We start from the raw sequence: 27,892 nt of genomic DNA on the forward strand, positions 1-27,892 counted from the left end.
CCTCTCTGAGTACCCTGAGGGGTCCAATAATACCTACCCTGATACATGTCCAAGGATTCAGCTGCAAGGATATTCTGATGTGGTTTAAAGTGGTGAAACACTGGAAACAAACCCAAATATCCAACAATAGAATTGGTTAAAAATAAAACAAAAACTATAGAAGGATGGCTCAGCCGTTGAAGAGAACTTTAAGCAGTGACTACACAGAATGACATAGCTCTGTCTCTGAAGATCTGTTTATACATCTGGAAGCTATTGCTGAGTGAACCAGAGCAGATGACCGCATATTGAGTATAGGGTATGATCTCAAGTTTCAAAATGGAAAAACAACAACAACAACAAAAAACAAAACAAAACAAAAAAAAAAAAACAAGAAAAGAAAAACATCCAAAAGAAAATGCATCAACTACATTTCTATAGTGCTTGGGATTCTGGGTGGTGACATTTTCTTCCTTTTGTTTATCTGAGATTTCTAAATTTTCCACAAGTAAGTAGCATTGATCTGATAAAGACAAATGCGCTCTAAGGAAAGAAAAGAAAAAGGCGAGCCACCTTGTATGATTCTTGTGAGGAACACATAAAGAAGAAGGGCAGAACAGTGGGGCTCTGAGCATGCGCCTGTCCCATGGTGGTCTGCTCCCCACCTTCCGCTGCTGCAGCTACAGTGGGCCAGTTTCCCTCACCCCAAGCTCGGGTGAAAAGTGATCCCAATGCAGGACACTCTTCTATTTATTTTTACCTCTTTCTCCTGCTTTTCTTTTTCTTTTTCTCTCTCTTTTTTTTTTTTTTTTTTGAGACAGAGTCTTGCTCTGTCACCCAGGCTGGAGTGCAGTGATGCAATACCAGCTTACTGCAACCTCTGCCTCCTGGGTTCAGGCGATTCTCCTGCCTCAGCCTCCCAAGTAGCTGGGATTACAGGCGCCCGCCACCACACCTGGATAATTTTTGTACTTTTAGTAGAGACAGGGTTTCTTGGTCTTGAACTCCTGATCTCTGGCGATCCACCCACCTGGGCTTCCCAAAGTGCTGAGATTACAGACGTTTGAGTTGGAAGGGAATGTAGAAAGAACTCTCTCCAACTCCTGCTTTTGCAAGTAGGGAAACTGAGTCGAAGGAGAGTGACTTGTTTTAGGTAGTGGCCTTAGGCCTCCTAAATCTCACTGGACACTCTTTCCCTCATGCCTTTATCTAAAGACAAGCATGCACTGCACAAGATTTGCAGAGCACAACAGCCTCACTTTGGGGAGGAGGGGCACTTCAGTCCTAACATAGCCTTACAGACAACCAGCATCAGCTTACCAGCCTGCTCTTTTTTTGGGCCACCAGAAATTACACCCGGGAATAGTTAGGAGTGAAGTTGTAATTCTTCTGATGTGCTGGCAACAAACAAATCACACAGTCATTCATTCATCAAACATTCTGAAGTCCTACTGTATGCTGGGCAGGCCTGTGTTAGAGCAGGGTACTACATAAAGCATGGGGAGATACGGTGCCTGGCACATAGTAGCTGTCAAAAGAGGACAGCCCCTTTCATGAACCTAGGAGTCACTAGAAGAGCTCCCCCTTTGGGTGAGCAGAAGTTTTTGCATCCATCAAGGGTTTAATGTCAGAGACAGAACCAGGGAAAGGAATGGTTTCATTACCTCTGAGTCATTATCAAGGTAGGGACAAAAAAAGAAAACCACACAGCGCTGAGGGAAAAAACATTTTTTCTTTTTATTAATCTTTCTTTTTAAAAAAAGTTGATTTTTTTGTTTTTTTGTTTTTTTTTTTTAGGTAAACCTCTTTCTGCTTCCCCTCCCTCACTCTGCCCTACCTCCTCTTAAAAATATAAAAATGTCCAACCCCGGATAACTAGAGTACAATAAATAAACAGTAAACACAAAAACATACTTTATTTGTTTCTTCTTTATACAAAATAAGGAAACTAGAAGCGTTCAACTTCCAAAAAAGTATTATATTGTACATCCTGACGGCCCAGCCTCCAGGCCCCGGGCAGGGAGGGTGGTCTGTGGGTCTGAGCCCAGCAACCCTGGCGCCTCACCCAGGGGGAGAGCAGGATGTGCGCGTGTTCGAGTCCGGCCTGCACCCTCGGGCTCAACATAAACGTCAAAGTAAGGAAGATCGGGAGGTGGACCCGGCTGGCCACGTCCTGACCCACAGCCCCCTTCCTAAAGAAGCTGACCTTGAGTCTCAAGATTGGCCACCAGGGAGCGCCAGCGTGCAGGTGGCTCGGTCTCCCTTCCGGTGGCTCCCGGTTCACACGAGTTCCTCGCTCGCTCTCCGTCTTCTCCCTCTGGCTGACGCTCTCTCCATCTCTCTCTTCCTCATCTTGTCCCCTTTCCTCTCCCTCTTTCAATCTCTCTCCTCCTTTTCTTATCTTTTTTTTTTTTTTTTTTTTTTTTTAAGACGGGGAAAGCACAGCGAGAAATAAGGTTACAAAATGCCTCTCGGATTGCAGAGAGAGGGAATAACACCGTCTCCGCCTCTTGGCCTCACCCTCTCTCAGTCCAAAAAGGTGGCGGTGGCTGGGTGGGTGGGTGGGGGCCCCGGGAAAGTCTAGAGCGTGCTCAAAATCTCTTGACCCTCCGGAGTATTGACTTTGGTCCCAAGAAATTGCTCGCGGTTGCCGGGAGAGTGCTGGCGGTGGGCTGAGGCCCCTGGAGAGCCCGTGAAGTGGAGATGGGGGTCGGCCCCCCTCGGCGTCCAGCCGAGGAGCAGCTGCCAGTTGAGTGCGGACCCGAGAGAGAACCCCCGAGGAATACCCACGTCTCCCACCGTGTCCGCGTCGGGCGTTTTGGTTTCAGGAGGTTGCTTCGGGGCGGGGCCCCCGGGGACCGAGCGCGGGGGGCGGCCTGGCGGCCTTACCACACGGCGGCCTCGTTGAGCTCCGGGTTGGGATGCGACAGGGGTCCGCTGTAGCCGCTGGTGCCGCTCATGGGGAAGGGCGGGCTGGGCCCGCCGCTGAACACCTCGCCGGGCATGGGGTGCAGCGCGCCCGGCAGGCCCGGCTCGGGGCTCGGCGTGTCCGGGTGCGAGATCATGTCGGTGAACCTGGGGTTGTCTGCGGCGTGCGGGCCAGCGAGCGGCGGCTCCAGCGCGCCCAGCGGCGTAGAGCCGGGGCCCGAGGCCGCCAGGAAGCTGGAGTCGGCCGGGGACTGCGCCTGCGAAGGCGGGCCGTGAGCGAAGAAGTCGTAGTTGCTTCCCGGAGCATAGTAGTCACCTTGGTAGTCTGCGGGGGGTAAGCGGGAAGGAGACAGGGCGCGGTGAGAGAAGGTGAAGAAGGCGGAGGGGACCCGAGAGGGCCAGAGAGGGGAGCGCGCGACACCGACCGAGGTTAGAGAGACCTGCGGAGGCCGGCGCCCCTAGAGACAGTGGACGTCGCAGACCCACGGGGAAGGTTGGGGAGAGAGACAATGAGAGATCTCGAAAGGGCAAGAGACTCAGACTGCCAGAGACTAGACACAGAGACGGGAGAGACTCCGATATCGTGGGAGACACACGCGGCAAAAACTCGGAGGCTTCAAATTCACGGGTTCCCTGACACCTAGAGATGGAGAGAGACAGCGGCGGCCAGAGACACAGAGATACAGAACGATTCCTGAGTGTCTTAGAGTCGGTGAGAGACACAGAGATGCGGGACAGCGAGGGACAGACGGAGAGATCCGCAGAGGGGCAGAGAGAAAGGCGGAAAAGAGACCCAGAGACGCAGAGTCTGCGGCTGAGACCCCACAGCCACAGACACCGGAGGGTCGCGGAGGAGTCGAGAAGACGCAGAGAGAGGTGAGACGGCCGAGGTGAGAGACACGCATGGAAACCCCGGGGACCGCAGCAAGGGTCAGGAGTGAGCCTGAAGATGGAGAGAAGTCGATGCGCCCAGAGAACGCAAGACGGTGGATCAGAGATGAGTCCCAGGAACCTCCAGAGAAGCGGAGGCTGACAGGCCTGGGGAGAGGAACCTGGCAGAGACCAACCAGCGGACAGAGCAGAGCGCGAAATGGATCAGGGCCGCGGTCGGAGCTCAGAGGGACTGGTGGGTTGGGCCGGGCGGGAAGACCTTGGAGCCCTAAATTGGGTCCCTGCGCCCCACCAACCCAGTCCAAGTCCTTTGCCTCGCCAAGTACTGCCCCCTCGTCGATCCCGGTGAGACCGTTTGTACCGGCCTCACTTAGCCTGAGACAGAGAAAACTGAGCTCCAGCGACTTGGGAGAGGGGGAGGACACGAAGATGCTGTGGGTCATGCCCAGAGCTCCGCCGGTGCCTTGGGGTAGAAGCTCGGTCCTCCAGCCTTGCCCCAGGTTGGTTTTGCCAGGACCTCCAGGTTCTGAAGCATCTGACACTGAGACCTTTTGAGAAGCTGGTGATAGCTATGGGCTCTCTCTCTCGAGGAAAATGCAAAGATGCGAATTTTGCCCACAAATTCAGGAGGTGCAGGGACTCTGGATTACAAACCCATTCTGCCTCAACAAATCTACATCAACCCTCTGACCTCCTCACATAGCCCCTTTTCCAGAACCTTCGGGATATCCTGCCTTCCCCCACCAGGTGGGGCCCTGAAGGACTGACGTGGGGGACCTCACGAAAGGACCACCTTGTACCAGGCACCCGCTTTGTACGGCGGGAAAACCAGCGCGCCCAGAAGCCTGAGTCTCTTCTGCAAATCCACTCCCCCTGCCGAGTCCTGGGATCTAAGGCCCCCTGCCATCCTCTTGCGTCTCCAAACCCTGAAATCTGTCCAAATAGGGGGTGTCTGGAGGCGTGGCTAGGAGACAGTTTAAGCAACAGCTAAAACGGTTGCCAATTACTTTTTAAAACCATTAATTTAATTCTCCCCGAAAGTGAAGGGGAAGATGGGGAGCGGCGAATTTGGAGCCCCAAAGGGACAGGGATGGGAGACGGCCGTGGCCCGCAGCGAGCCGGAAAACCAGCGAAGGCCGCTGCCCCGGCGCCGTGCGCGCCGCCTCCGCCCATATGGCGGCCGGGCCGGAGGTAATTGGAACAAACGCCGTCTGAAAAGGGCACAAAAGCCGCAGCTGGGGCTTTGTCCGAGCTCCCACGGGGAGCCGCCGTCCCCGCCGCCCGGCCCCTTTCTCGCCCGCTGCCGGTCTCCGCCGCCGGGATCTCCCAGCGCGGATTAGGCGGGGCTGCCTCGCTGGGGGCTGGGGAGTCCTCCCCACCATTCCGCGGAATGAGGGGCCCCCGTGTCCAGCTCCCCACCCCATCCAGCACGCAGGGAGAGGAGGCTGTTGGATAGGTCGGGGCGGGGGCGAACTGGTCCTCGGGGAAACCTTGGTTAATTACCCAGGCGGGGAAAAATTCCGGGCCGGTACCTCCCCCACTACCTCGCTGCTCTGGGCCCAGATTTTGTAGGGAAAGAGGCAAATTTAGGTGGAGACAGTCGGTGAGTGGAGACCCCGGAAGACACGCCCACCATCCAGACTGTCCAGGGTTGGGGGGCTGTCCAGGGTTGGGGGGCTGTCCAGGGTTGGGGGCTGTCCAAGGATGGGGGCTGTCCAGCGTTGGGGGGCTGTCCAGGGTTGGGCGGCTGTGGCGCTCCAGCCTGAGCCCTGCCACTGCGTGGGGTCTCTGCCCTGAAAGAAAGCAGAGCCTGGCATTTTGCCCACAATTTCTAGGGGCCCTGGTCGGGTCTAATCCCCCCTCAGGCTTCCGGATGTACTGACGTTAGTGATGGGGTTATCTTCCCTTACCTTCTGGGTCTACCTGGGTGCCTAGCTCCTGCCTTCCCAACACTGCCACTGAACCCACTTTCTAAGAGAAATTGCCTCTCCTTAACCTGCGCTAAGACTCAGAAGTGCAGATGCCTCTCAGATATAGGCAGCCCTGGGGTCTCTCCAAATTCAGAAGCTTCAGAACAGAAGAGGAGAGGTGCTTTCTTAAGCCTTCAGCCCTGGGAAGAACTGGACGGTGAGCTCGGTGAGCTCAAGCAATGAGGGATGGTTCACCAATCCAGTGTGAGGGAAGCGAGAGAAGGAAAAGCTGCGGTGACAAGGGGACAGCTCACCCTGAGCCCAAGCCTGGTACCACCATCTGAAGGCCTTTGTAAACTGGGGCTCCTCCCTCTCTGCAGCCCCAAAGACGGTGGAAATCTGGGGTTGACCCAACCCTTGTGCCCCTAGTCTGTAGGAACCCCAGGGGGCTTGGGACTGGAGGGTAGGCTATAGTCCTGCCCAGATCTACTGCCGGCATTTGGGCTAACACTGCCAGATACTGTGCACACACACCCCGCCACACGGAACAGGAGTTGCTGCCTTCGACGCTAGTGAGTAGGCAGCCTGGAATGAATCCAGACCCCCATCCCCTCCCCTGACACTACCCTCCAGCGCTCAGAATCCACTTCATACCAAGTACACCAGGCACAGGGGCCCAGGGCGGCGGGAAGGCTGTGTGTCTGTCCGTGGGGGCGGCATGCAAGCGGATTTACCAGTGCTGGCCTCAGTGTGACTGGTGGGAGTGTGTGCCTATGTGGGGTTGTGTCTCCGTGAGTGTACCTGTGTGTGAGAGGGTAGAATTTATCTGTACGTGATCGTGCGATCGTGTCTAGATATGTGTTCCTGGAGTGTCTGAACACAAGTGTGAGTGCACCTTGTGCCCTGCGTGGGTGAGGGTGAGTGTGTCACTGCATCTCGTGTGTGCTTCTGTGTGCATCACTGTGTGAGACCATGTGTCTGATTTTGTGTCCAGGAGATGTGGGTGAGTGTACATGTGTCCGTGATTGTGTGTCCAGAGAGTGGGTGATGTCCTGCGGCGGAAAGCGCGCTGGCCAGGACCCTTTGCCCTCAGTTCCCAGAACAGGGCAGGTACGGAGCAGCGAACCCCGGGGCGCCCCTTACCTCCATAATAGGTGTACGGGGTGGACCCCAACATCTCAGACTCGTCCAAGCGGCCGCCCAGCGGACGCATGCGCCGCGGACTCCGGAAGAAGGCGTGCCTCCGGGCGCCCAGGGCGCTCAACTGTTTCATCCGGCGTTCTTTGGACCGTCGGTTCTGAAACCACACCTGGGACAGAGGAGGGGGCTGTGAGCTAGGGATCAGAGTGTCCTCTCCTCCCCTCTCCTCCCTTCTCCTCCCTTCCCTGCCTGGGCTGTCCCCGCTGGGTCCTTGCGCCTCTTCCGCACCAGGACTCCCTCGAGGCGGGGCCGGGACGGATTAGGCCGGGAGGGGTGGAGAGGGGCTTTGGCGAACCAGCCAAGGGTGAAGGATTTCGCGGACCCGTGGGGCGACTCATAAAGACTTGGGCTTCCTGGTCCTCGGCTCGCCCGCGGCCTGACGGCTCTATAAAGGCCTCCCTTCCGCACGACTCTCGCCTCGGCCCCTCGGCTCCGGAGCCAGCCTCTGGCCGTTTGTCTGCCCGCGCTTCGGCGCAGGGAGGGAGGGGGCATCGCCTCTTTCTCTGCTCGAAAGGTGGGAGTTAAAGGGGGATCCCGGACTCCAGAGAGGCTTACAACCTTCCTTGAGCGAGGTGGGGGGCGGAATTCAGAGAGGTAAAGTGACCTGGCCCCAAATCGCACCACCAGGAAGACAGCAGGGCTACATGGAGTCTTTCGGCTCACAGTCCCTGACCTCGGGCGAGTGCCCTAATCGGGCTTACAGTCTGCTCCCAGACCAGAACCAGGCGCGCTCGTAGCCAAGGAAGCTTGGCGGGAGACTCCTCCGAGGCTCCCGGCTCCCGGGCCTGCGGGGCTAAGGAGCTGTGCCCGCCCCGGACCGCACCTGGATGACGCGCATGTTGAGGCCGGTCTCCTGCGCCAGCTGCTCGCGGATGTGGCGCGTGGGCTTGGGCGTGGCGGCGAAGGCAGCCTTGAGCGTCTCCAGCTGCTTGGCCTTTATGGTGGTGCGCGGGCCGCGCCGCTTGGTGCCCGAGTTCTGCTCCTCGTTCTCGTTGTTGGCCGTCTCCTTGTCCGACGAGGTCGAGTTGTCCGTCTCCTTGGGGTCGTCCTGCAGTGCGTCCTGGAGGTCCGGGGACAAACTGCGGTCCGTACAGGATGATACTGCGGGCGGACGGATCGGGAAGGGGACAGCGGCGTCAGCGACGACCAGACGCCTCTTCAATCCAGTGGCGGGTTCACGCCGGCCCAGGCTACGGCCAGTCCCTCTGGATTCCCTCCCAAACCTGCGACAGCCCCTCCCCCAGGGACCCGGTGCCCGCCCACTCTCTCCAGGAGGGGCTGGGCCTTTGGATGGGCGCTTCTTAAGCCCTCTCCGCGCGTCTCAGCTAGTACCTGGGTAAGGGTAGGGGGAGGCGTACCCTCTGGAGAACTCCCACCTTCAAGGAGAGGGGATGAGGAGGGTATAGATTCCCTTGGGGCTTGGATCTTCCTCTCACTTCCCTCCTCTCTCCAGACCTCAATTAATGTCCTCCCAGTGCATCTAGAAATTACCTGGAGCTCAAATGACACAAGGGGGAATTGTGCGCTTCCAAATTAGGGGAGGAGGGCAACTTGGAAAATGCTCCTGAATTGAAGGAGGGTGGGGAAGATCTGGCAGCTCTCAGATCTCCTGTAAAACTGCTCCAAAGCCACTTCTCTTCTCTAGCCTCTAACCCCCTTGCCTTGCCCTAGAACTACCTGGGGCTGATGAGCTCCAAGCTCAGCACAGACAGCACACCGGGGGCCAAGTAGGGAGTGCCAGGCTGGGCACGGTGGGAGGGTGCTAAGGCCTAAGGCTAGTGAGGGGCCCGGGCTTCATACCTGAGTTGAGGCTGCCCTCCTTGAGGCTGGATGAGCTCAGGTAGTCGTCTTTGCACACGAACTTGTTCTCGTCGATGACGTAGAGCTCCTCGCCGGTGGACAGCTGCTTGTTACACACCATGCAGGTGAAACAGTTGAGGTGAAAGACTTTGCTCCGGGCCTTGCGCACCAGGTCGCTGGGCGAGATGCCTTGCGCACAGCCAGCGCATTTGGTGCCAAAGCGCCTGTGGACACAAGGTGCCCATCACTGCGGGGTGGGACTGTATCCAGTCCTTCCCAGTCCCTGACCTCTTCCCACCCGACCTGGCTTCTGTGAAGTCCCCTTTTCCATATCTGTCAAAAGGAACCCCAATCCTGAGTGCTCTGGCCAGAGCAGGAGACTGGGACAAATGTTCTGAGCTGTTTTTGGGACTGGGACTGCCATGCCTCCACTGGGGTTTTTGAGATTCTCCTGAGCTGGGAAGGGGTGAGCAGTGGGTGCAGCCTTCAGCCAAGAAGAGAGCCCAGAGCACCCCAAGATGTCCTTCTCCAAATCCAACCCCTGCCAGGCCTGCCTGGGCTGCTCCAGGCAAACTCAGAGTCCATGAATGATTTGAAGCCAGGTGGGGAGAGTTTGGGCCACTTGGTGGCTTTGCCTCCTGGATCCTTTCTAGTGTGCTGGTGTCTAGCTAGGGCCAATCTGCCTGGCTGGCTGAGCCTAGCCCTGAGGCGGAGAGCCTTTCTCCTAGGCTGGAAGGAGGAAGCAGAAAGGCGGGAACCTTCCACTGATTTCCAGTACCAATGGAGAGGCTTTCCAATCTACCGCTCTGGGACCCGCTGGAGCTAATCAGGAGCTGTGGACAGCAGGGCCTCATAGTGAGGGACCCTAGAGAGCAGGGATGAATTTCAGCCCCCGTAAACCTCTGGCCTGGCAGGCAGCAGGGGAATGTGAATGCAGGACAATCATAGACCCTGCAAGGCCAGGAGAGGAATCTCTCAAATCCCCCCTTTCCCGCGTTCCTGATCTCATTCCTTTTCTTTCTTCTTTGAGCTCAGGGAGAAAGTCAGCCTCTCCCGAAATGGGAGATGGGTGAGGCTCAGGTTGGGGGTGGGATGGGGGAGGACCCAGGACTCTGGGGACCCTGCATCTACTCACACCCATGTCTCTAAACAGGGTGAATTTGGGTGACATTGATGTAGTGAGGGCATTAGAAGCCATAAGTCACTTTTGGCCTTATCCGGCAGCGTAATTGGCCATATGCACCTTATCAAAAATCATTAGGCGCTTTGCAAGCACTGCTACATTAGGGGCATCGGGCCTCCGGGTCCAGGGAGTTTACACGTGTAAAGGAGCGGCTGACATTTTCTCCTATTCAAATTCCCAGTGCGAAGTCGCTGGGGCCAGCAGGCTGCCTTTCTCTATGGTGTGATTCACGCCCCCCTTCCTCAGCGCGGGGAATTCCTGTTCACAAAGCCGGCTCTGGGTGCCCAGGGGAAACAGGCAGGGCTCAGCTGCCCCAAACTCTACTAGCTTCCAGACTGGGGAAACTGAGGCCCAGAGACGTGATCTGCCCTGGCCAGCCAGGGTGCCCACAGAGGTGGGGGTGCTGGGGAGGTGCCACAGCCCAGTCTAGACCCCAGAGGTCCTGATTCTCAGCCTCGATTTCGTTTCTGCTTTTCAACATGGGAGGAAATGTTTAAGGGGTTGGGACGTGATGGGGGTGGGGAGGTTCTCTCCTCCCATCACCAGGGGAGACCTTCCTCGCCGGGCCCCCTCCGGAGCTGAGAAGTTTCTGTTTGGGATTGCGGGTCCATGGGCTCACACTTTCTGCCTGGAGCGAGAAGCCTCCAGGCGTCTCTAACTCAGGCAAAAATCTTTCCTCTCTCTCGGGACACGGATTGAAGCTTCTGTCTTGGGGTTGCAGCCGCTTGGAAGGGGCGGAGAAGGATAGAGAGCAAGTTTGTCAGGGCTTCCTCCCTCTGCCCCGCCAGCGCTCTGAGCCGGCCTCGAGCCAACGTGAGGCAGCGAAGCAGCGTCCTTCTTCCTCTGCCTGGGCTCGGGACCTTTCCTGGACCGAGGACAAGAGGAGAGCAAAGTGCTGCCCGCTCCCCATCTAAGCTTATGATCCGGGGAGGCTGGGATGGGTATGGGGGTCTCCCCTTCCCCAGCTCCCCAGTGGAGCGCGCGCCCGGTGGGCGGGCAGGCAGCAGCGCGGCGCGGCCTCTTACCTGAAGAAGTCATTTTTGCAGTAGAGCTTGCCCTCGCGCGAGAAGCACTTCTCCGAGAGATTGGTTTTGCACTCGCAGCACTGAACACATTTGATGTGCCACGCGCGGTCCAGTACGTTCAGCAGAAAGCGGTCGAGGATGGGCCGCTCGCAACCGGCACAGTGCACCATCATAGCCGCGTGCCCCGGCGGCTTCAGCCGCCTTGCCCTCCCTTTGGGCCCCTGGCCCTCAGGCCTGCCGGGCCCTCCGCTGCCCTTCGCCTCTTGTCTCAGCAGCTGCAGGGCGAGTCCGGTCCGGACCAAGACTCAACCGATCAAGTCCTTGGGCAATCGCTGGCCTGGCGCTGGGCTGCCGGGAGTGGGATGGTGGGGGTGGGGGTGGCGTTCACAACCTCATGCCACCGGCCGCACGCCCCGGCGCCTGTTCCGGGCTTCCCCAGGTATCTCGGGTGGCTGCTGGTCTCGGCGCTGCGGAGCAGCTTTCCCCGGTGGCGGAGGCGCCGGCACTTTCCCCCACTTTCAAGCGGTCCCGATCCTCATCTTTGTCTGGTCGCCGCGTAATTCGCGCATCCTTATTCAGATTTGGTGACGTGGCGCTGCACGTAGGGGGCCCAGCGGCCAATGGGCGCACCGTGGCCATGGCAACCTCTTAAATTTATAGCATATCTAAATTGGCTACAGCGTTGCGGTCCGGACAGAGCAAAAAAAACAAGGCATCAGTATTGTTGAGTATTAGCTTGTACCTGGTTCGGAGGCTAAGTAAGTATTTACCTTCCAGTTTGGGGCTGACGGGGCGGGGGCCGCGCGATACGAAAACTGCGTCTCTCTTCCTCTCTCTTTCTCCTCACAAATATTTGGGGATCACCGGTTCCAAGGCCTAGTCCGGGAGGTACCCCTGCCCCCTTTACCATCCCTAGAACTTGCAGAAGTTGCCCCACGCCCCACACCTACCTCCCCTTCTCCAGCCCAGGCAGCCCAGATTGGATTCCCCCACCCCCGCGCCCCGTCTGCGCCCTGAAGCTGCGTCAGCGCTGTTCTCCGAGCTCCTGGAGCCGGCCCCGGCTTTTTTTTTGTCATACACGGGGCTGGGGCCCAGCCGGGCCTTTCTCATGGAGAGAGCTAGTGGAGGCCGCGCGACCTGGGTAGTTTTTCCTGCCAGGCCGCCGAGCGCAGGCCCAGGCCCAGGGTGGGGAGGTGGGGGAGGAGGAGGGGTGCCGTCTGGCCTGGGCCCGAACTCCAGAGTTTCAGGCCTGAGTACGCTGCTCACGGGGCTCTGAGGGAGATGTGGACAGGGGGAGATTGAGGGTGGACGGGTCTTCCCGCAGACAGCTCGGAGGTGGCACTCACCACGTCTCTCCTTTCCTCGCTGCACCTTCCAGATTCCAGGTCAGCCTATGGGCACTGTGGTGAGTGGGTCGTACGGCTGAGGCGGGGGACACCAGCGACTATGAAAACGCTGTTTGCATTCACGCTGTGCGGGCTGGGTGTGCAAGTTTGTCCCCTCATTGGGCGCAGGAGAAGCGGCGCACGTGTGTTCCGTGCTCGGCAGGGCGCCCAGAGTGTGAGCAGAGAGGGTGTGTGTGTGTGTTAAGGAGCGGGGTGGTGCTGGCAGGTGTGTGTGAGGAGGGGGTGTGTGGGTCTGAGGAGGAGAAGGGACCAGGCCTCCTCTCCCTCGGGGCCAGCGTGGCCACCAGGGCTCCAAGTTGGGGAGGCCAGGAATGGGCAACCAGGATTTTCGTTTCGCTTCTGGAAAGGGGGCTGAGGGAGTAGGGCCTGGGACCAAGGGCTGGAGCTAGAGGGGTTTGTGCCAACACTTGGCTGTGAACGTTTGTTTGGGTGTATTTCCTGAGCTTGTTAGTGTATACTTGCTGTTTGAGAATTCCATTTTTGCATCTGTTTATTGCATTAGTACCATCAATCCTGTGAGTACATTTCTGCGTGTGCGTTTTTGTGTGTGCAGATTCGTGTGTTTGTAATTGTGTATGGTCCTGCTAATGTTTGTGTTTATCACCGTGTGCACTTTTATTTTTGTTGGTCTGTGTCTATGTGTGTATGTTTATTTTAGGACGCAAAAATGTGAGGCTGTTTTCATGTGTACGCGTGCATTAACGTAAGCACATTTGTGTCTGTGTTTGCAAGCATTGATGTGAAGGTGTACTTTTAAAAACCTGAATGTGTGTGTTTGTGTGTAGGTGAGGGCGTGCATACTTGAGACCCTGTGTATAGGAGACTGAGCTGGGTTGGTTTTGTCTGTGAGTGCAGAATTTTGAAGAGCTATGTGTGCCAGTCGCTGTGTGTGTGCCTGCAAATGTGTGTATTTGTGCAAACAGTAGTTTTTTGTTTATGCAACTCCTGTAGGCTGTGTGTGTGTGTGTGTGTGTGTGTGATGGGGGGGCGGTTATGTTTGTATTTGTGTTTGTGTGTGTACTCCTAGCAGCGCTTACCTTTGTGGATTCGGAGGTTGAGATAACAGGATTTGTGGACGCCTGTGTTGGGGCTCAGGAATGCCCACTTGTCCCCGTTCCTCTTCAGGTCTAGCACTGTCCCCCACAGTTATCTAGGGGAGGTGATCTTGCTAGGGACAGGGAATTGGTGAGTGCTGGTTACAGAGTGGAGCATTGACTCACCAGCCAGCCCGCTGGAAAAGGAATCCCTAACCCGGACAACTTCTGCTTGTTGGTGCTGTTACCTGACGCTCTAGCTCGTCAGAGGACAGGCATCTACAGAGCATAGTAGTGAGCCTGGTTAGAGCCCAGCTCAACCAGGAACAGGCAGGGTGAATCTCACTTGGTCTCCTAGGCTCGGCCATGAGAGACTTCGAATGGAACCGCAGTTTCTGGCAGCACTTGGCTCTGCCCGCCTGGGCTTAAAGGATGCTTGAGCTCTGGCAGGGCAGAGCTGGAAAGAAATAAGAACCCGGAGAGGAGAGAGGTGCTCAGGCTCCCAGCAGAGGTGAATCATGCTGCCTTCTCCGTCTTTGTCTCACTGGCCTTTTTCTGTGTCTCCCAAGTTCTCGCCACATCTCTGTTTTCCTTTCTGTCTCCGTTTTTCTCTTGTGCTCAGAGTCTGTTCTCTTTCTGTTTCGTTTTCCTTTGGTTCTCCCTTGCTTTCTTTCTCCATTTCTCTCTCTCTCTCTCTCTTTTTTTGTTCTCCTCTCCTGGCTCTCTGCTGGAGCTTCCAAATCCAGCATCCGACTCAGCACTGAGATGAGTGCTCCTTACTGTGCATCGTGCAGATTTTGGGGTATGGGGGGAAGACTTGCACCCCTGCCACATGCTCCGTGGTCATTAAAAACCTTCATCCGACCACTTTCTTCTCTGCTCCAGACTAGGCACACTGAGCCCATTCTCCCCCAAACCCCACAAAATATCCATAGTGTCCTGTGTGGTGTGTGTTTCCAGCCCAGGCTTTGCGCACCCACTGGTGGTGTCAGGGGGCCTGTGTACTCAGCTCTATCTGAATCTCGGACAGACCCACTGGTCCTCATCTCCCAGAGAGCTTCAATGAGTAGCCAAGCCCCAGCCACCATGTGACCAGGCCAGGGAGGTCGTAGGAAGAGGGAACAAATGACAGTAGCCCTGAGTAGGGATGAGTGTGGGTTACCTGGGGCTGAATATTTGGTTGCAGGAGATGAGGACTCTGTTTCCAGAAGCCCTGGTCTGACCTTCCATCTCTTGTAGGGGCACTTACCGATCCTGTCCTTGTTGCAGCCCCCCAGAGTTGCGTTGGGGGCCTCACCCTCAGTACAGCTCAGACCCACTTCCAGAACTCCCTGGACCTGGGCTACCAAGCTGCCCAGAACCCACTCGGCCTTTTCTAGCCCACCACCTTCCCCAGTGCACAGCATTGGAAAATGCCAGCAGACCAGCTATTAGACGCATCCCACCCTAACAGCGCTAACAGATGGCGACCAGGCAGCGAAATCCCCTCCTATATGTAACTAATAAACCGCTTGTGTCTTAACAGGGTAATGCATGGAGATGCAATGTCACTTATACAAGATGTTGATGGAATTTACTATATAAAAATCTTCCTCCTAGAGTAAAGAGTATCAACATTACAACTCGACAGACGGCGGCGGGATAAGTAAAACAGACAAAAGACAAACAAGATAATAATCTGTTTCCAATCACTTAAGCCCTGTAGAGTTAGTAATATGCGGTTTGCATATTCCCCCTTGAGTTCGGTAATTAATTACGGGCGAGGAGGCGCACACTAGCCTGGGGTGGGAGTTTTGAGGAGCGCTGAGCTGGGGCGTGGGTGATACCTCTCTTGAGTTCTCCAGCTCGGGACACGGGCAGCGGCCGGAATGAGGGCTCTTCCGGACGTTTGGAGCTGACCCTCCCGCGGGTTGAAGAGGTCGTTTCAGTTGCACCTCCCTATTCCTCACCAGAAAGTCTCCGGCCTGGGAGATTCTGCAGCCAAGCAGGAATGGGGGTCTTCTCTGGCCGCCAGTCTCTCTCCTGGCTCCTCTTAAGGCATCTCCTCTGTTCGAACGGCCGGGAGTGGCACCCTTTATTGGAAAATGCGCGCGCTGGGGGCCCGGGTGACTGGGGGGACCGGAGAGGCGCGCGCTTTGCCCACTTCTCTTGGTGGCATCTTGTGCGACCCAGCCCGTCCTCTCCCGACTTCGATCATTACCGCTCCCACCCCCAACACGCACACTCCCCCCACCCCACCCCCAAGATCCAGCGCGGCTTTAACATTAAACAAACGCAGCGAGTGCCTCTGAGCTGCGCTCTCGGCCGGGTCTGCGCGGCGGCGGCGGCGTTACAAATTGTAAATTTAAATTGCTCGCCAGATTCATTACCTCCCCTCTTTGATTTCAGCCAGCCGTGAAAAATTATACTGGTGTACCACTGAGAAACTGTTTTGCCGCAAAGAGCCTACGCCTAATCACTGGCTTTCTCCCTCCGACAAAAGTGTAATTATTTTGTTTGGGGTGTAAATATAGGCCGCGCCTCGCATACACACTCAGCGTCCCGCAGCGCCTCAGAGCACCGCCCGCCGCCGGAAGGAATCGGGCCCCCGAGTAGGAGCGGGCGTGAAGGCTGGGCCCCGCCGCCTGGAGGCGGGAGGAGAGCGGCTGGTGTGGCGCTCTGGCGAGAACCAGCGAGCCCAGCCTCTGCCCTCCGCAGTTCGGGTTTGCCCGAGGACTTCGGGACCGTGCGCTCCCAGGCGGGCCAGAGAGGACGCCGGCGGGGCGCAACGGGTGCTCAGGCCTAGACATCCGGGCAGGGATGCGAGAGGGATGGCGGGGGTGGGAGGGGGGTGGATGGGGTGCCAGTGGTGAATTTTCTGGGGAACCCTTGGGGGATGGCCGGCTGAGAACGACCCGGAGCCCAGGCAGGGAGAGTGTCCCGGCCTGCGTGGAACCCTGGGAGGCGGGGACGTCGTGGCTGGTGTGCCCCACTGGCGCTGGGCCGTGGACTGCTTGGTCTCCAGAACATCTCTGCGGGGCGCAGGGCCTTCCTGTCAGTTGAATCGTGCTCGGCTTAATTAACGGTCTTGTTAACTGGGCAGGCCCGACCCGGGACGTTTAATCAAAAAGGCAAGGAATTCCTCCTCTCCCTCCCTTCTCTCCTCCTTCCCTCCTTCCCTCCTTCCCTCCCTCCCTCCCTCCCTCCCCCCTTTCCTTTCCTTTTCCTTTTCTTTCCCTTTTCCCTTCCTTTCTCCCTTCCTTCCCTCCCTCCCTTTCTCTCTTTCTCTCTTTCTTCCTTCCTTCCTTCCTTTCTTTTTTCTCTCCTTCCTTCCTTCCTTTCTTTTTCTCTCCTTCCTTCCTTCCTTCCTTCCTTCCTTCCTTCCTTCCTTCCTTCCTTCCCTCCCTCCCTCCCTCCCTTCCTCCCTTCTTCCTTCCTTCCTTTAGAGAGCTGTAGGAAGTGGGAATTAAATAATGGCATCCCCCACCAAGTTTACTCTCTGCCCGATCTTCCTCTGCATTCACCCCCCAGCACTGAAAAGCAGGGCTCAACCCCAGTCCAATATCCGGGCTGGAACTTTAAGGGGCCTGCCTGTGGGATCTGGCAGGGGTGGGCCAACACTGAGTCAGACTTCTGGGGCTGTAGCATCAGGGGCCCCAGCGACTGGAAGTCCACTGGGCCTACTACCCCTCGTAGGACAGGCCCTGGACCCTGCGGTTGGAACAAGTGGAGGGTTGGAGCAAATGGAGGTTGGGCAGTGGCTGAGATCCAGCCTCCAAGTGAGTGAGTGCACTGGTGAGTGCCGGCCAGCTCAGAGATCCCTCTGGAGCTGCAGTGGGGTGTGGGTTTCCCTTGTTCTTTACTGCAAGCCCCTCTCCTGGAATACACCCTTCCCCCAGAGGTCCCACACCTTGGGCTATCTGGCAAGCAAAAACAGACTGCCTTCTTCTGCTAGGTGCTCCTTCCCTGGGCAAAACACACTCAGTTGCTGGGAGGGTGAAGTCTGGGGCTGATCCCCGGGGGCCAGAAGGGGGCCTGGGAGAGACAGAAGGAAAGCAGCAAGCCCGAACTCCAACCTGTGAGGGAAACCCTGACATTTTTTGTTCTGAGAGGAAAGCCCCACACTTAGCACAGAGTGGCCCACCTCTTCAAGGGTGAAGCTTGGATTCCAGGCTGCCGGTGGCACCGGGTGCGCAGTGGGTCCCAGCTGAGCACTCAGCACAGTCAGGCTTCTCTCCATCCTTGCATAGCTGGCTGGGCCTGGAGGCTGATGCTGGCCCTTCGGGGTCTCAGGGCGGGCAGTACTGGGGCGTGAAAGGCTGTAGTCTTGGCCCTCTGGCCCCACTGAGACTATCTGATGGTAGAGGCCATGAACCAGACCTTGGGAGCTATTTCTAAGAAGACACCTGCAGCCCCACTCCAGCTCCTGTGACCTAGGAGGAAGAGCTTTGCAGGGACCCTATCCTCCAAAATAAGGGTCCACAGACTTTCTAATAATCTCCCTCCAACCAGGACAGCCATGTTTCAGTCTGCATGTGCTTCCTCTTTCTTTTCTCTTGGCCTTTTTTCCGGTATCAAGAGAACACGCTCTCCCCTTCTCTCTCTCCATTCTCTCCCAGCCCCTCTCCCGCCCCTCCATATCCCACCTCCTTTTTGTTAGCCTAATATGGGTTCCTTTAGAACTGGCCCTACTTCGGCAGCCTCAGCGCTGTGTGTGTGTGTGTGTGTGCGTGCGCGCGCGCGTGTGTGTGCCTGCGCGTGTATTTCTCGCTTGCTAATGATTGTGTGTTGATAGAGTGATGCAGTGGCCTCATTAGCCTTTGTTTAGAAGGTGTTAAAAGGGAAATCTGCATCGGGAAGCGGCGGTTTACACAGCAGCTCGGCTGAACACCGCGAGCCAAGGGGCTGGGGGGCGGGGACAGTGCCCACCCCCCAGGCGCCCACCCTTCCCCCAGGCGCCCTCCGCCGCGGACCCCGGGAGGCAGGAGGGGTCCGGGGAAAGCGACCCCAGCTCCTTCCTCCCAAGGCGAGTATGTTTACCCTGCTGGGCACCCTTCTGCTCCACGGGGACCACTGCGGGATCGCGCTCTCTAAAACTCCTTTGAGCTGCCACACAGTGCGCGGCGGCCTTTTCCGCCAGGTTTCTTGGGGAGGGGGAAGGGGAGGACAGAGTGCCGTTTCGAAGAAAATTCCAGGGATGTTTTTGAGGGTGGGGGGTAGGTATCTTATTTTAGAGGCAAATAGAAATCAGTCCGCAGAAACTGGGGTCTTTCGGGTGGTTGGTTGGGGATAGGCTCCCTGTACCCCGATGCCCATGTGGGGTCCCCAGGCTTTAGGGAACCTGCGAAGAGGTCTCTTTCTTTCCTCCTAAGGCATTCGCAGACCGCCACAGGAAGAGCCTTCCGTGCGTAGGCAGGGGTTGGAGAGGGTTCGTTCTTAAACTTACTCTCTCAGGTCTACCCCTACCCTAGCGCCCCACTTTGGGAACAAATTCCGTGAGAATAAAATCATAGCTAGGCTGGCCTACTTCCCTAAAGCTTGGTGGAAGCGAGTAACTTTATTGAGTCTGGGCTAGAGGGTGTGTGTTTGTGTGTGTGTGTGCTGTGTTTGTTTACGTATATGTGTGGGATTTGGCGAGTGAGCTTTGTGCACGGCATTTTTCACCCTCTGGCAGAAGCCAGATTTCGAGCAGGGTTGAACGTGAGAAGAATTCCTTTTAACCTGGCTCCTACGAAAGGAACCAGAAAAAAAATCCACACATTTTGAGCAGTCTCTGTGGGTGCAGCTTGTTGAACTCGGAGCCAGACGCTTTTCTTGGCGAAAGGGAGAAAAAACGCCGCTGAAACGGTGCGGAGGGTTGGGGAGTATAGGTTCTGATTGTAACATAATTCAGCAAGCTTTTTTGTTTTTTATTTTTCCCAGGACGCGGTTGCGTGGGAAGAAACGTTTTCTAATCTTTCTAGCTCCCTGGATTTGAGGTTGTGGGTCTTGGGGCGAGGCTTAGCTGGTCTGGGGGTCCTTGCGTGTCCACAGCCCCGGATAGGCACCCGCGAAACGTTCTGCATCGCCGCTTTTTCTTTTTTTCTTTTTTTTTTGGTCGAAGGCGAGGCGTTGTTTGGGGACAGATCGCGGCCGGCTGGGGCCTCGGGCAGTGACAGTGAAACGAATTCCAAACCCATTCTGAACTCGCCATGGCCCTCTCCTGCCCCCCAACACCCACCCAAACACCGTGTAGGCAGAAGCGAGGTTCCCTGTGAAACCGAGTTATAATCGGCAGCTGAGATGCGTTGGGATGGTATCAGAGCCGAGTTCGGAGGATGCGGGGAGAGAATAGAAAATTCTCCATCGTTCTGCTCTGCTCTCTCTTTCTTTCTTCCCTAAGCAGGTTTGCGGGAGAAAGCAGGGGTGAGCCACGGTGGCTGCCTGGCTGTGCACCGGGGCCGGAGTTTGGACCAAGACAAAGACAGGAGCTGTCCGCGGTGCTGAATCGGCGGCGCCGCTGCCGGGGCAAGAGGGCTTCTGTAACCAGCCCTCTGCTCATTCGCTCCCCATCCTTCTAACTCCCCTTCGCTCTGTGACTCTTGCCTTCCCCTGAATTTATTTCCCTTTTGGGGGGCTCACCTTAGAACCTGCGCCCTGTACACAGGTGTATATACATATATCAAGGAACAAAACGATTGATTGAAAACGGTGTTTTCTCCTTTCTTCTCAAATAAATGATGCTAGAAAGGTTTATTTTAACTGTACTCTAAAATGGAGAGAAACGGACATTTCCACTCCTAAATAAATGGAAATTCGTGTTAACAACAATGCAACTAACCTATAACAAATGTCAAGAATCTGCCCTCTGATTTATTCCGATAAAGAGGCAAGGGGTTTAGAAATTTTAGTTTCGGGAAGATCATATCCCTGGCAACTTAACTTCTTGGGTAGAAAAAATAAGAGCTGGAGGTGGGGGGGATTGGTGATGAACAGACTAAGGCACCTGCCTACGTGAAGAAAGATGGCTTGTGAAGGCCAAAGTGATGGACATGAAGTTGACTTAACCCTTTGAGACAGAGATGAGATCTGTAAGGATGTCAATCTTCAGAATCAGTAGTAAGAGGGAAGTGATTCCTTTGGAAAGTTTGGGTACAAAAGAGTTAATCTGGTGCTTAATTTTCTAAATGTTCATGGTGTTACCTAGACACCTGGCATGGTGCATAACCAAGTGTGTTCCTCTGTTCAAATTAGTATGCAGTACTTGCCTAAATAAGTATGTGCAGGGTAGAAAAAAAATCACGTTTTCCCTCCCTCGTGAGGGAGCACCCATTTTAGTGCACGGAGAGCTGTGTATGTTTCCTCTGGCATCTCACAGATACACTGTCTCCCACAGAGCCCAGATGCTTTAGGGCCACATCTTCATTTTGTCTTCTCAGCACCCTTCAGGCCTCCCCACTACAGGGGTGTCAGCTATGCCCAGTTGTTAGGATTGCCAATACATATGAAGGGGGAGGGGTACTTATGAGTCCAGTGGAATACAATAACTCCGGCTCCCTACCTGAACATTGTAGAGCTAATTTGCCCATAAAAGCAGAGGAACCAGAATTCTCAAACCCAAAGGATTTGCAATAAAGGGTTGTATCTTTGGGTTAGGGGAGTGAGACTCCAGTTTCTCTAGACCCTAACTCTTATCTTTTCACTTAAACACCCTTAGATCTTTAATTAGGACCAAGGTGGTCACTCTTTTGGACCATGCACCTCTATCCCTCTCAGAATGCAGAGCCACATGGTGCTGGGAGAGACGTCTTGACCTTGGGTGTCTCTCAAACAAAAAAGATACATTTTGTTTAAAAGCCATTTATTTCATGATTATTCTGCACATCTGGTTCCTTGATCTTTATTGCAAATCTAAAAATTAGTAGATATATATCATGGTCCTATTTTATGGGTGAGGAAACTGAGGCCCAGAAATGCTTATTAAGTTGCTTATAGGTATGCTGTGAAGGCCTGTGATTCTAACACAGACCTCACTGGCTTTGGAGACCGTGCTCACTCTAATAACCCATGATGTTACAGCCACACAGATGGTTACATGTGGTTACAATGGTGTATATATATATATTTTTAGCACAGTCCCATTGAATTCCCTGGACCTCATGGCCTGTGGTCTAGACTTGAATTTAGCTTAAGTCCTAAATTTGAAAAGAAGGAGTGAAAATGGTGAGGACAGAGGCTCTCATTTCATGTGGGTTGGGTGGGCATTTCACAGAATGGGACCAGCTTAATGTGAAAATCTCTTGGACCCACACTTAGGAGTCATCCTTGATTTCCCCTTTCTCTCCTGCCTCACATACAATCCACCAGCAAGTTCAGTTAGCTCTGCCTCCAAAATATATTCCAACCCATCTAATTCTCATCTTCTCCTCCATTATCACCCCGGTGCAAGCCACCACCATCTCATCTGTTTTATAGCAGTAGCCTCCTGACCGGGCTCCCTGATTCTTCTATCCTTGCCCTCATCTGTAATCTACTCTCCACACTATAACTAAACTTATATTTTAAAATCATAAATCAGGTTTTGTCATTCTGCTTTTAACCCTCCAACAACTCCTCATTGCACTTAGAATAAAATCCATACTCCTCTCCCTGGTCTGCAGGGCTACTTGTGATTGGTTTTTGCTCACCTCGCCCCCAGCCCTGCTGTGGCTCACACAGACCTAGTTTTTCTCACCTCAAGACCTTTGCACTTGGCTTCCCCTCTGCCCTCAGATTCTTACACGGTTGGCTCCCTTTTGTCATTTAGATCGCAGCTCAAATGTCAGCTCTTCAAAGAAACCTCTCCTGACCACCTTGTCTAAAAGCACACCATCCCCAGTCACTGTCTAGCCCTCCTCTCTGTCTATTTTCTTTGTAGCTTTTATCAATATCTAGAATTATTCTATTTATATGTTTAGGTGCATATTGTCTGTATTTCTTAATAAAATATCAGTTCCATGAGGGCAGAGAGACTGTGTTTGTCTTGTTCACTGTTGAATCCCCAGTGCCTAGCTCAGTACCTGGAACCATAGTTGTTCAATACATATTTGTTGACTGAATGAATAATGAATGAATACATAGAGAGAGCTACAGAAGTGAATGGAGATGGATGGGCAGAGCTGAGACAAGACTGAGCTTTATTTGCCCATCTTCTGAGGTCTGCAAATGGAGCAGCTGGCTGGGTGGGTTTCCAGTTTGGAAAGAGGATGAAAGAAAAGCTTGTCCAAGGACCCCAAGAGAGTGCAGTCATTGGGTGGATTCTTCGGACTAGTTATAGAATCACATTGGGGTGGAGAAGCAGGTCTATGGCCTCAGAGCGTGATTTTAATTGTTCTTGCTGGATCTGAAATCTTCACTTGGTTCCAAAAAAAAAAAAAAAAAAAAAAAAAAGGGGTGATAGTGGAAAACACAACGAATCAAGAAGACATCTAAATTACACATTTTTTGGAAAGGTTACCAGTCCCATCTGTGGGGGAGCTGATGGAGTATAGTGTTAACACCCAGACTCTGGGACCCAGTGCTCCTATGTTGGAATCTGGCTTCATCACTTAACAGCTGTGCAACAGAGGGCAAGTCAGTTAGCTTCTTTGTGCCTCAGTTTCCACATTTGAGGGATGGGGATAAAAGTGTATACTTGTTTTTATGGCAGCCATCACATAAAAAAGGTGTATGTGTGTCTCAGAGAATAGCCACGAGGGATTGTTTTGGTCTGTTTTATTTGTGTTAGAGCCTTGTATAGGAGAAAAAAAGGAAGCAGAGTAGTAAGAGATGGGGGAAGGCAATGGAGCAAAGATGCTGAGATGCAAAGGGGAAAAGATGAGACTTACTGTTTAAGAGCTCATCTCCTTCAAGAGCTCTTCTCTTACCTGTGGAGGTAGAAGAGGGCTCTGACGTTAGAGGAGCTGACTCAGAGTCCCAGTAGCTCCCATGCTAACCTGCTCATGAATGGCAGGTGGGAATGCCCAGCCTCCCTGAATCTCAGTCTCCTAATCTGTTAAATGGGGCAGTAATGGTGCCTGCCTTAGAGAGTTACCGGGATTATTTAGGGAGATGATGTTTGGGAAACTGGGAAGCACCCTGCACAGTAGCTGGTGTTACTGGGCCTTGTTTGGGGGTGACTTTCTTTATTCTTTACAAAAAGAAGGTTTTTTTTTTTTGTTTGTTTGTTTTTGTTTTTTTTTTTCCAGGTGAAAGTAAGTGCATTCATTTGGTTGGAACTTGAAATAGCTAGAGAAAGAAGGTGAGGGTTATCTTCTCGGAGAGAGAGGTGTAGAGAGCTATGTACTTGGAGTTATGAAAGGACCTTTCAATATCCAATCCCAGGGCTGGGGCTGGCCTGCCTTCACACAGAGCTCATTCCCATAGGTTTTATCTGAGCCACTGTCACCCTGCAGGGGAGCTTTCCTGTACATAACAGAAGCATTCTGCAAAGATGTGTGTCCATTGCACGTCTCCTACCCTTTACCCCTTGAACAAAACTCAATAATACTGAGCCCTACTATGGGAAAGGGCTTGTGCTGGTACTGGGGGATGGTGTTTATAAAGGTAACTTAGAAACGTGCAAAGCATTCTCCTTCATTTGTTCATTTGGTAAACATGTATTGGACACCTACTATGTGTACCAGGGAATGTACTAGAGGCTGCAGAAGACACTGTGAATGAGCACCTCCCACCCCCCACAAGCTGCTCATAGCCTAGCAGAGGAGACCTACACATCAACACAAATTTCTGTACATTTACACATTACTATGGATATCAGAGGAAGAAGGGCTATTTATTCATTTATTCACCAAAAAGTGTATGAACCTGGGTGCCTTTGGTTCAGTTATTCACTCTGAGGCTTATTTTCCTCATTTGTCAACCAGAAAAAATAATAATGATAAAAGAAACTAATAACCTCATGGAGTTGCTGGGAGGATTAAATGAGAAGACAAACGTAAGGCGCTTAGCACAGTGCGTGGCACAAGGCAAATGCCCAACTTATGATGGTTTCAATTAATAATTAGTGATGAAATATTAAGTAATAGCAATAACATTACAGACTTGTTGAATAGTTATTTGGAATGGATGCATGAAAGTGCCTTGTCTACGAAAAGCAATCAATACATATTTACAGAATGAAATCCTGTTCTTATTAAGAAAAATAGGAAGGGGTGTGCCTCCGTGTGAAGGAGGAGGATTTGAGAGCTTCCTGGATCAGATCTCCAGGGATACTAATGTGATCTATTCAGGGTTAAAAAAAGTCCTTTTCTCCCCCTAAAGCCAGCAGGTACTTTTGCCTTTCCTGCCTCTTTTCTTTCACCTTCTACCCACCACTGTTAACCTATGTGTCTCTTTCCCCTTCCTGTGCCCTCCTCTTTTGGGAAGCTGCCTTTACACCAGTGGTTCTCACTGGGAGAGTAGGAAAGGGAATTTTGTTTTCCAAGGAACATTTTTGGCAATGCCTAGAGATATGTTTGGTTGACGCAATTGAGCGGCGATGCTAAGTAGATAGAGGCCAGGGATGCTGTTCAACATCCTACAATATACAGAAGGGTGCCCCGCTCCTCCTGCAGCCCCAGAATTACTCAGCTCAAAATGTCAATAGTGCAGAGGTGAGGATAAGCTGTCTCACATCTTGTGGCTGGTAAGAAGCCCTGGTTCCCCTGCCCAGCCCCACTGAACGTCCCACCGGGAAGGGGGCGTGTCACTCCCAGCCAGGCCCCGCCCACTCCCCCTGAGCCAATGGGGATCCCTGGCTGGTCAGCGCTCCAGGGCCAGAGGCTGCATGGGCTTTTCCAAGAGGGCTCTCTCCTGGTGGGCAAATGCTAAAACTTCCCAGAGCCTGTTTGTCTTTCTCCCTCTTTCTAAGAGGCTTTGGCATTTCTGAGGTCCTGAGGAAACCAGACCTCAGGATCTCAAAAGGTGCCATTGGGTCCCTCTCTGGAGAGCGCTGATTCAGCTATTTTGCACATAGCTCTCAGCCTGGCCAAGTTCCCTGTGGAGTCTCCAGGCGCGGTGTGCGCAGAGGTGGCCAGGCGGCCTGGGACCAGATGATTGTAAAGTCTGAGAGGTGGTACAATTCCTTCTGGTCTAAAATATGTCCCCTTCTTGATCTGTTTCGGTGCAAGGCATCTCCACCATTAGCATCACTTCTCGGGTGCTCTTGGGAAGGTAAGCAGCAGCGACAACTTGTCTGGAGATTGCATGCGCCCGACACTGTGCAAAGCGCTTCCCATGTGTCATCAGCATAGGCGCTGTTATTCCACCCATTTCACAGATGAGGAAACTGAGGTGCAGAGAGGTTGAGCAACTCTTCCAGGATTTCACAACCAGTCATTAGCAAAGTCAAGATTGAATCCAGAGCTGTGGATGGTAACTCACCAGTACCTTCTTCCAAAAGGGATGTTTTTATTAGATGAATGCTATGTTGCCTAATAGGCCACTCCCTTGCTGTGTGAACTTGGAGGAATCGCTCTACCTCTCTGTGAAGTGGAGATCATGGATCAGCAACCCTGACCCTGCAATGGCTTGATTAGGGTATTGATCAGTTTATTTGAACTGATCATTGTTCTCCCTTCCCCTGTCCCCTTTACTGTATGAGAGGAGTGATCCCTTTAAGGCAAATTCTGACAGCCTAAATCTCAAGCGCTTCTTTCCATCATTACTCCTACCCTACAGGCATCTGAAGCCCAGAGATTCGAATTTGACTGCCTTAGTGTTTTACACATGTGACAAAGAGGGAGGGGATAGAGACCCAGGTAAGTAAAGAGCAACCCAGGGCTGTGGGCATTATTCAGTCAATGGCTTGTTTCTTCCTTCCTTCAAATATTTCTCCTGTCCACTTCATTACCTGAGGTAAGGAGTTCGAGACCAGCCTGGTAAACATGAAGAAACTCCGTTTCTACTAAAAATACAAAAACTAGCTGGGTGTGGTGGCACATGCCTATAGTCCCAGCTACTCGGGAGGCTGAGGTGGGAGTGTCACTTGAATCTGGGAGGTGGAGGCTTCAGTGAGCTGAGATTGCACCATTGCACTCCAGCCTGGGCAACAGAGTGAGACTCTATCTCAAAAAGAAAAAGAATCAAACTGAATCAGCAGGTATTTGTTGAGCCTCAAGACACTTGGTGAAGGGTGGGAAGCAGAAAGATGCATCAGACCCAGTTCTTGCCCCAGGAGTTCAATGGGGAAGATTAAATATGAAACCAGGAAAAGACATGAAATGACCCAAAGAAGGGAGTTTGCAGTTCCAACCAGTCTCAGTGGTGCACATAAATAGAGTGACTGCTGATTGTACAGATTCCCTGGAAACATCGAGAAGTGGGAGGAGAGGAGGAATTCTGGTTTCTGCTCTAGTGAAAAAGCACAGACCTGCTCCTTCCTAGCTGTGAGACTGTGGGCAGGTCACTGGACTTCTACACTCTGCAGGGATTTTCTATTCTGCAACCCTCACTGCCTCAGAGGCGAATTTGAAGAGAGTAGGTAGAAAGAACATCAGCCAGTGTCAGGGACTAGCCACACTCAGCATTAGGAGGCCTGGTTCTGCCCTGCGGCTTACTGCGTGGCTTTTGGAAAGTTCCTAAACCTCTCTGTTCCACCCTTCAATCTGTGAATTAGGAGTTGCCAGCCCAACTTACATTGGTCAGAGCTTCCTGGAACACTATATTAGAGCCATCCAAAGTGTAATGACTGATATTTGGCAGACATAGAGTCCTGTTTCCTTCTGAGGGCAAACTGATCATGAAGAGGAGCCACTCAGAGACCAGCTCTTTTCCAGGAATGCGGAGCCAAGGTGGGAACCAAAGGGAGGGTTTGGTGGAGTCGGCCCATGGGAGTTGAGGGTTGTTCTCTGTCTCTCTCCTTACCTGGAGCTTAGAGCAAGCAGACATGGAAACCTCACCCATAAATAAATAAATAGATGTCCCCTGAAGCAGGGCTTTTGTATACAGAGAGAACTCAGTCAAGGGTCAACCAACAAACATCTATTAGGAGAAAAATACATGTCAGGCATTGAGTGCAGCTTGCTGTGGATGCAAAGATGTTGGAGATTCTTGTCTTCAAGATCTCATAGCTTAAGGAGACACCACCCACGACCTGGCTCCCGAGTGTCAGCTCTATCTACTCGACTTCACTGAACAGATTACAGGGGGGCCTGCAGACCCCTCAAACTTGTTGTTACCAATGTTGAATCATCACTTTCCCTCCCTACACCTGCTGCCTCTGTGGCCACTGTCATGTGCTCAGCTGCCTGGGCCAGAAACCCTGCTGGCTCCTTCTCTCTCACCGCACCTCAGATCCATCCCAAATCCTGTCGATTCCGTCTCCCTCACGTCTCTCACCTACCCATAGTCATGCCTCAGTTCAGGCCAAAGCCATCTCTTGCCATGACATTTTGTTCTCACCCTTTCTCTTCCAATCCATTCTTCCTGCCCCAGCCAGAGTGATTTTGTTGCAGAACAAAACTGACTAGGTCACTCGTGTGCTTATAACCTGCTCCCTTGTGGCTGTCAGGATAAAATCCCAATCCCATAGTTGGTTTCCAAGCCCCTATCCCCTTCC

At 53.5% G+C, this 27,892-nt stretch overlaps 1 protein-coding gene across 1 annotated transcript; it reads right to left on the minus strand.

The window, feature by feature from the left end:
- Nucleotides 1-1,692: 1,692 nt before the first annotated feature.
- LHX5 (LIM homeobox 5) lies at nucleotides 1,693-11,463 on the minus strand. Its single transcript, XM_008004831.3, has 5 exons — nucleotides 10,917-11,463; nucleotides 8,709-8,932; nucleotides 7,732-8,009; nucleotides 6,852-7,017; nucleotides 1,693-3,232 (listed from the first exon to the last, which is right to left on the minus strand). The coding sequence occupies exons 1-5, from the start codon at nucleotides 11,087-11,089 to the stop codon at nucleotides 2,865-2,867; spliced, it is 1,209 nt and encodes a 402-aa protein (XP_008003022.1). The 5' UTR covers nucleotides 11,090-11,463; the 3' UTR covers nucleotides 1,693-2,864.
- Nucleotides 11,464-27,892: the final 16,429 nt, after the last annotated feature.

The sequence above is a fragment of the Chlorocebus sabaeus genome, chromosome 11 (genome assembly GCF_047675955.1).
Source record: "Chlorocebus sabaeus isolate Y175 chromosome 11, mChlSab1.0.hap1, whole genome shotgun sequence".
NCBI classification, from domain to species: Eukaryota; Metazoa; Chordata; class Mammalia; order Primates; family Cercopithecidae; genus Chlorocebus; species Chlorocebus sabaeus.

Bases quoted from the DNA above. Each gene is read 5' to 3' on its own strand.
- LHX5 (XM_008004831.3), bottom strand. From the start codon at position 11,089: ATGATGGTGCACTGTGCCGGTTGCGAGCGGCCCATCCTCGACCGCTTT. The intron at 8,010-8,708 runs GTATGAAGCCCG...GTCCGCCCGCAG, and splicing joins GGAGGGCAGCCTCAACTCAG to TATCATCCTGTACGGACCGC. The intron at 3,233-6,851 runs GTAAGGGGCGCC...TACCCCCCGCAG, and splicing joins CCCGTACACCTATTATGGAG to ACTACCAAGGTGACTACTAT.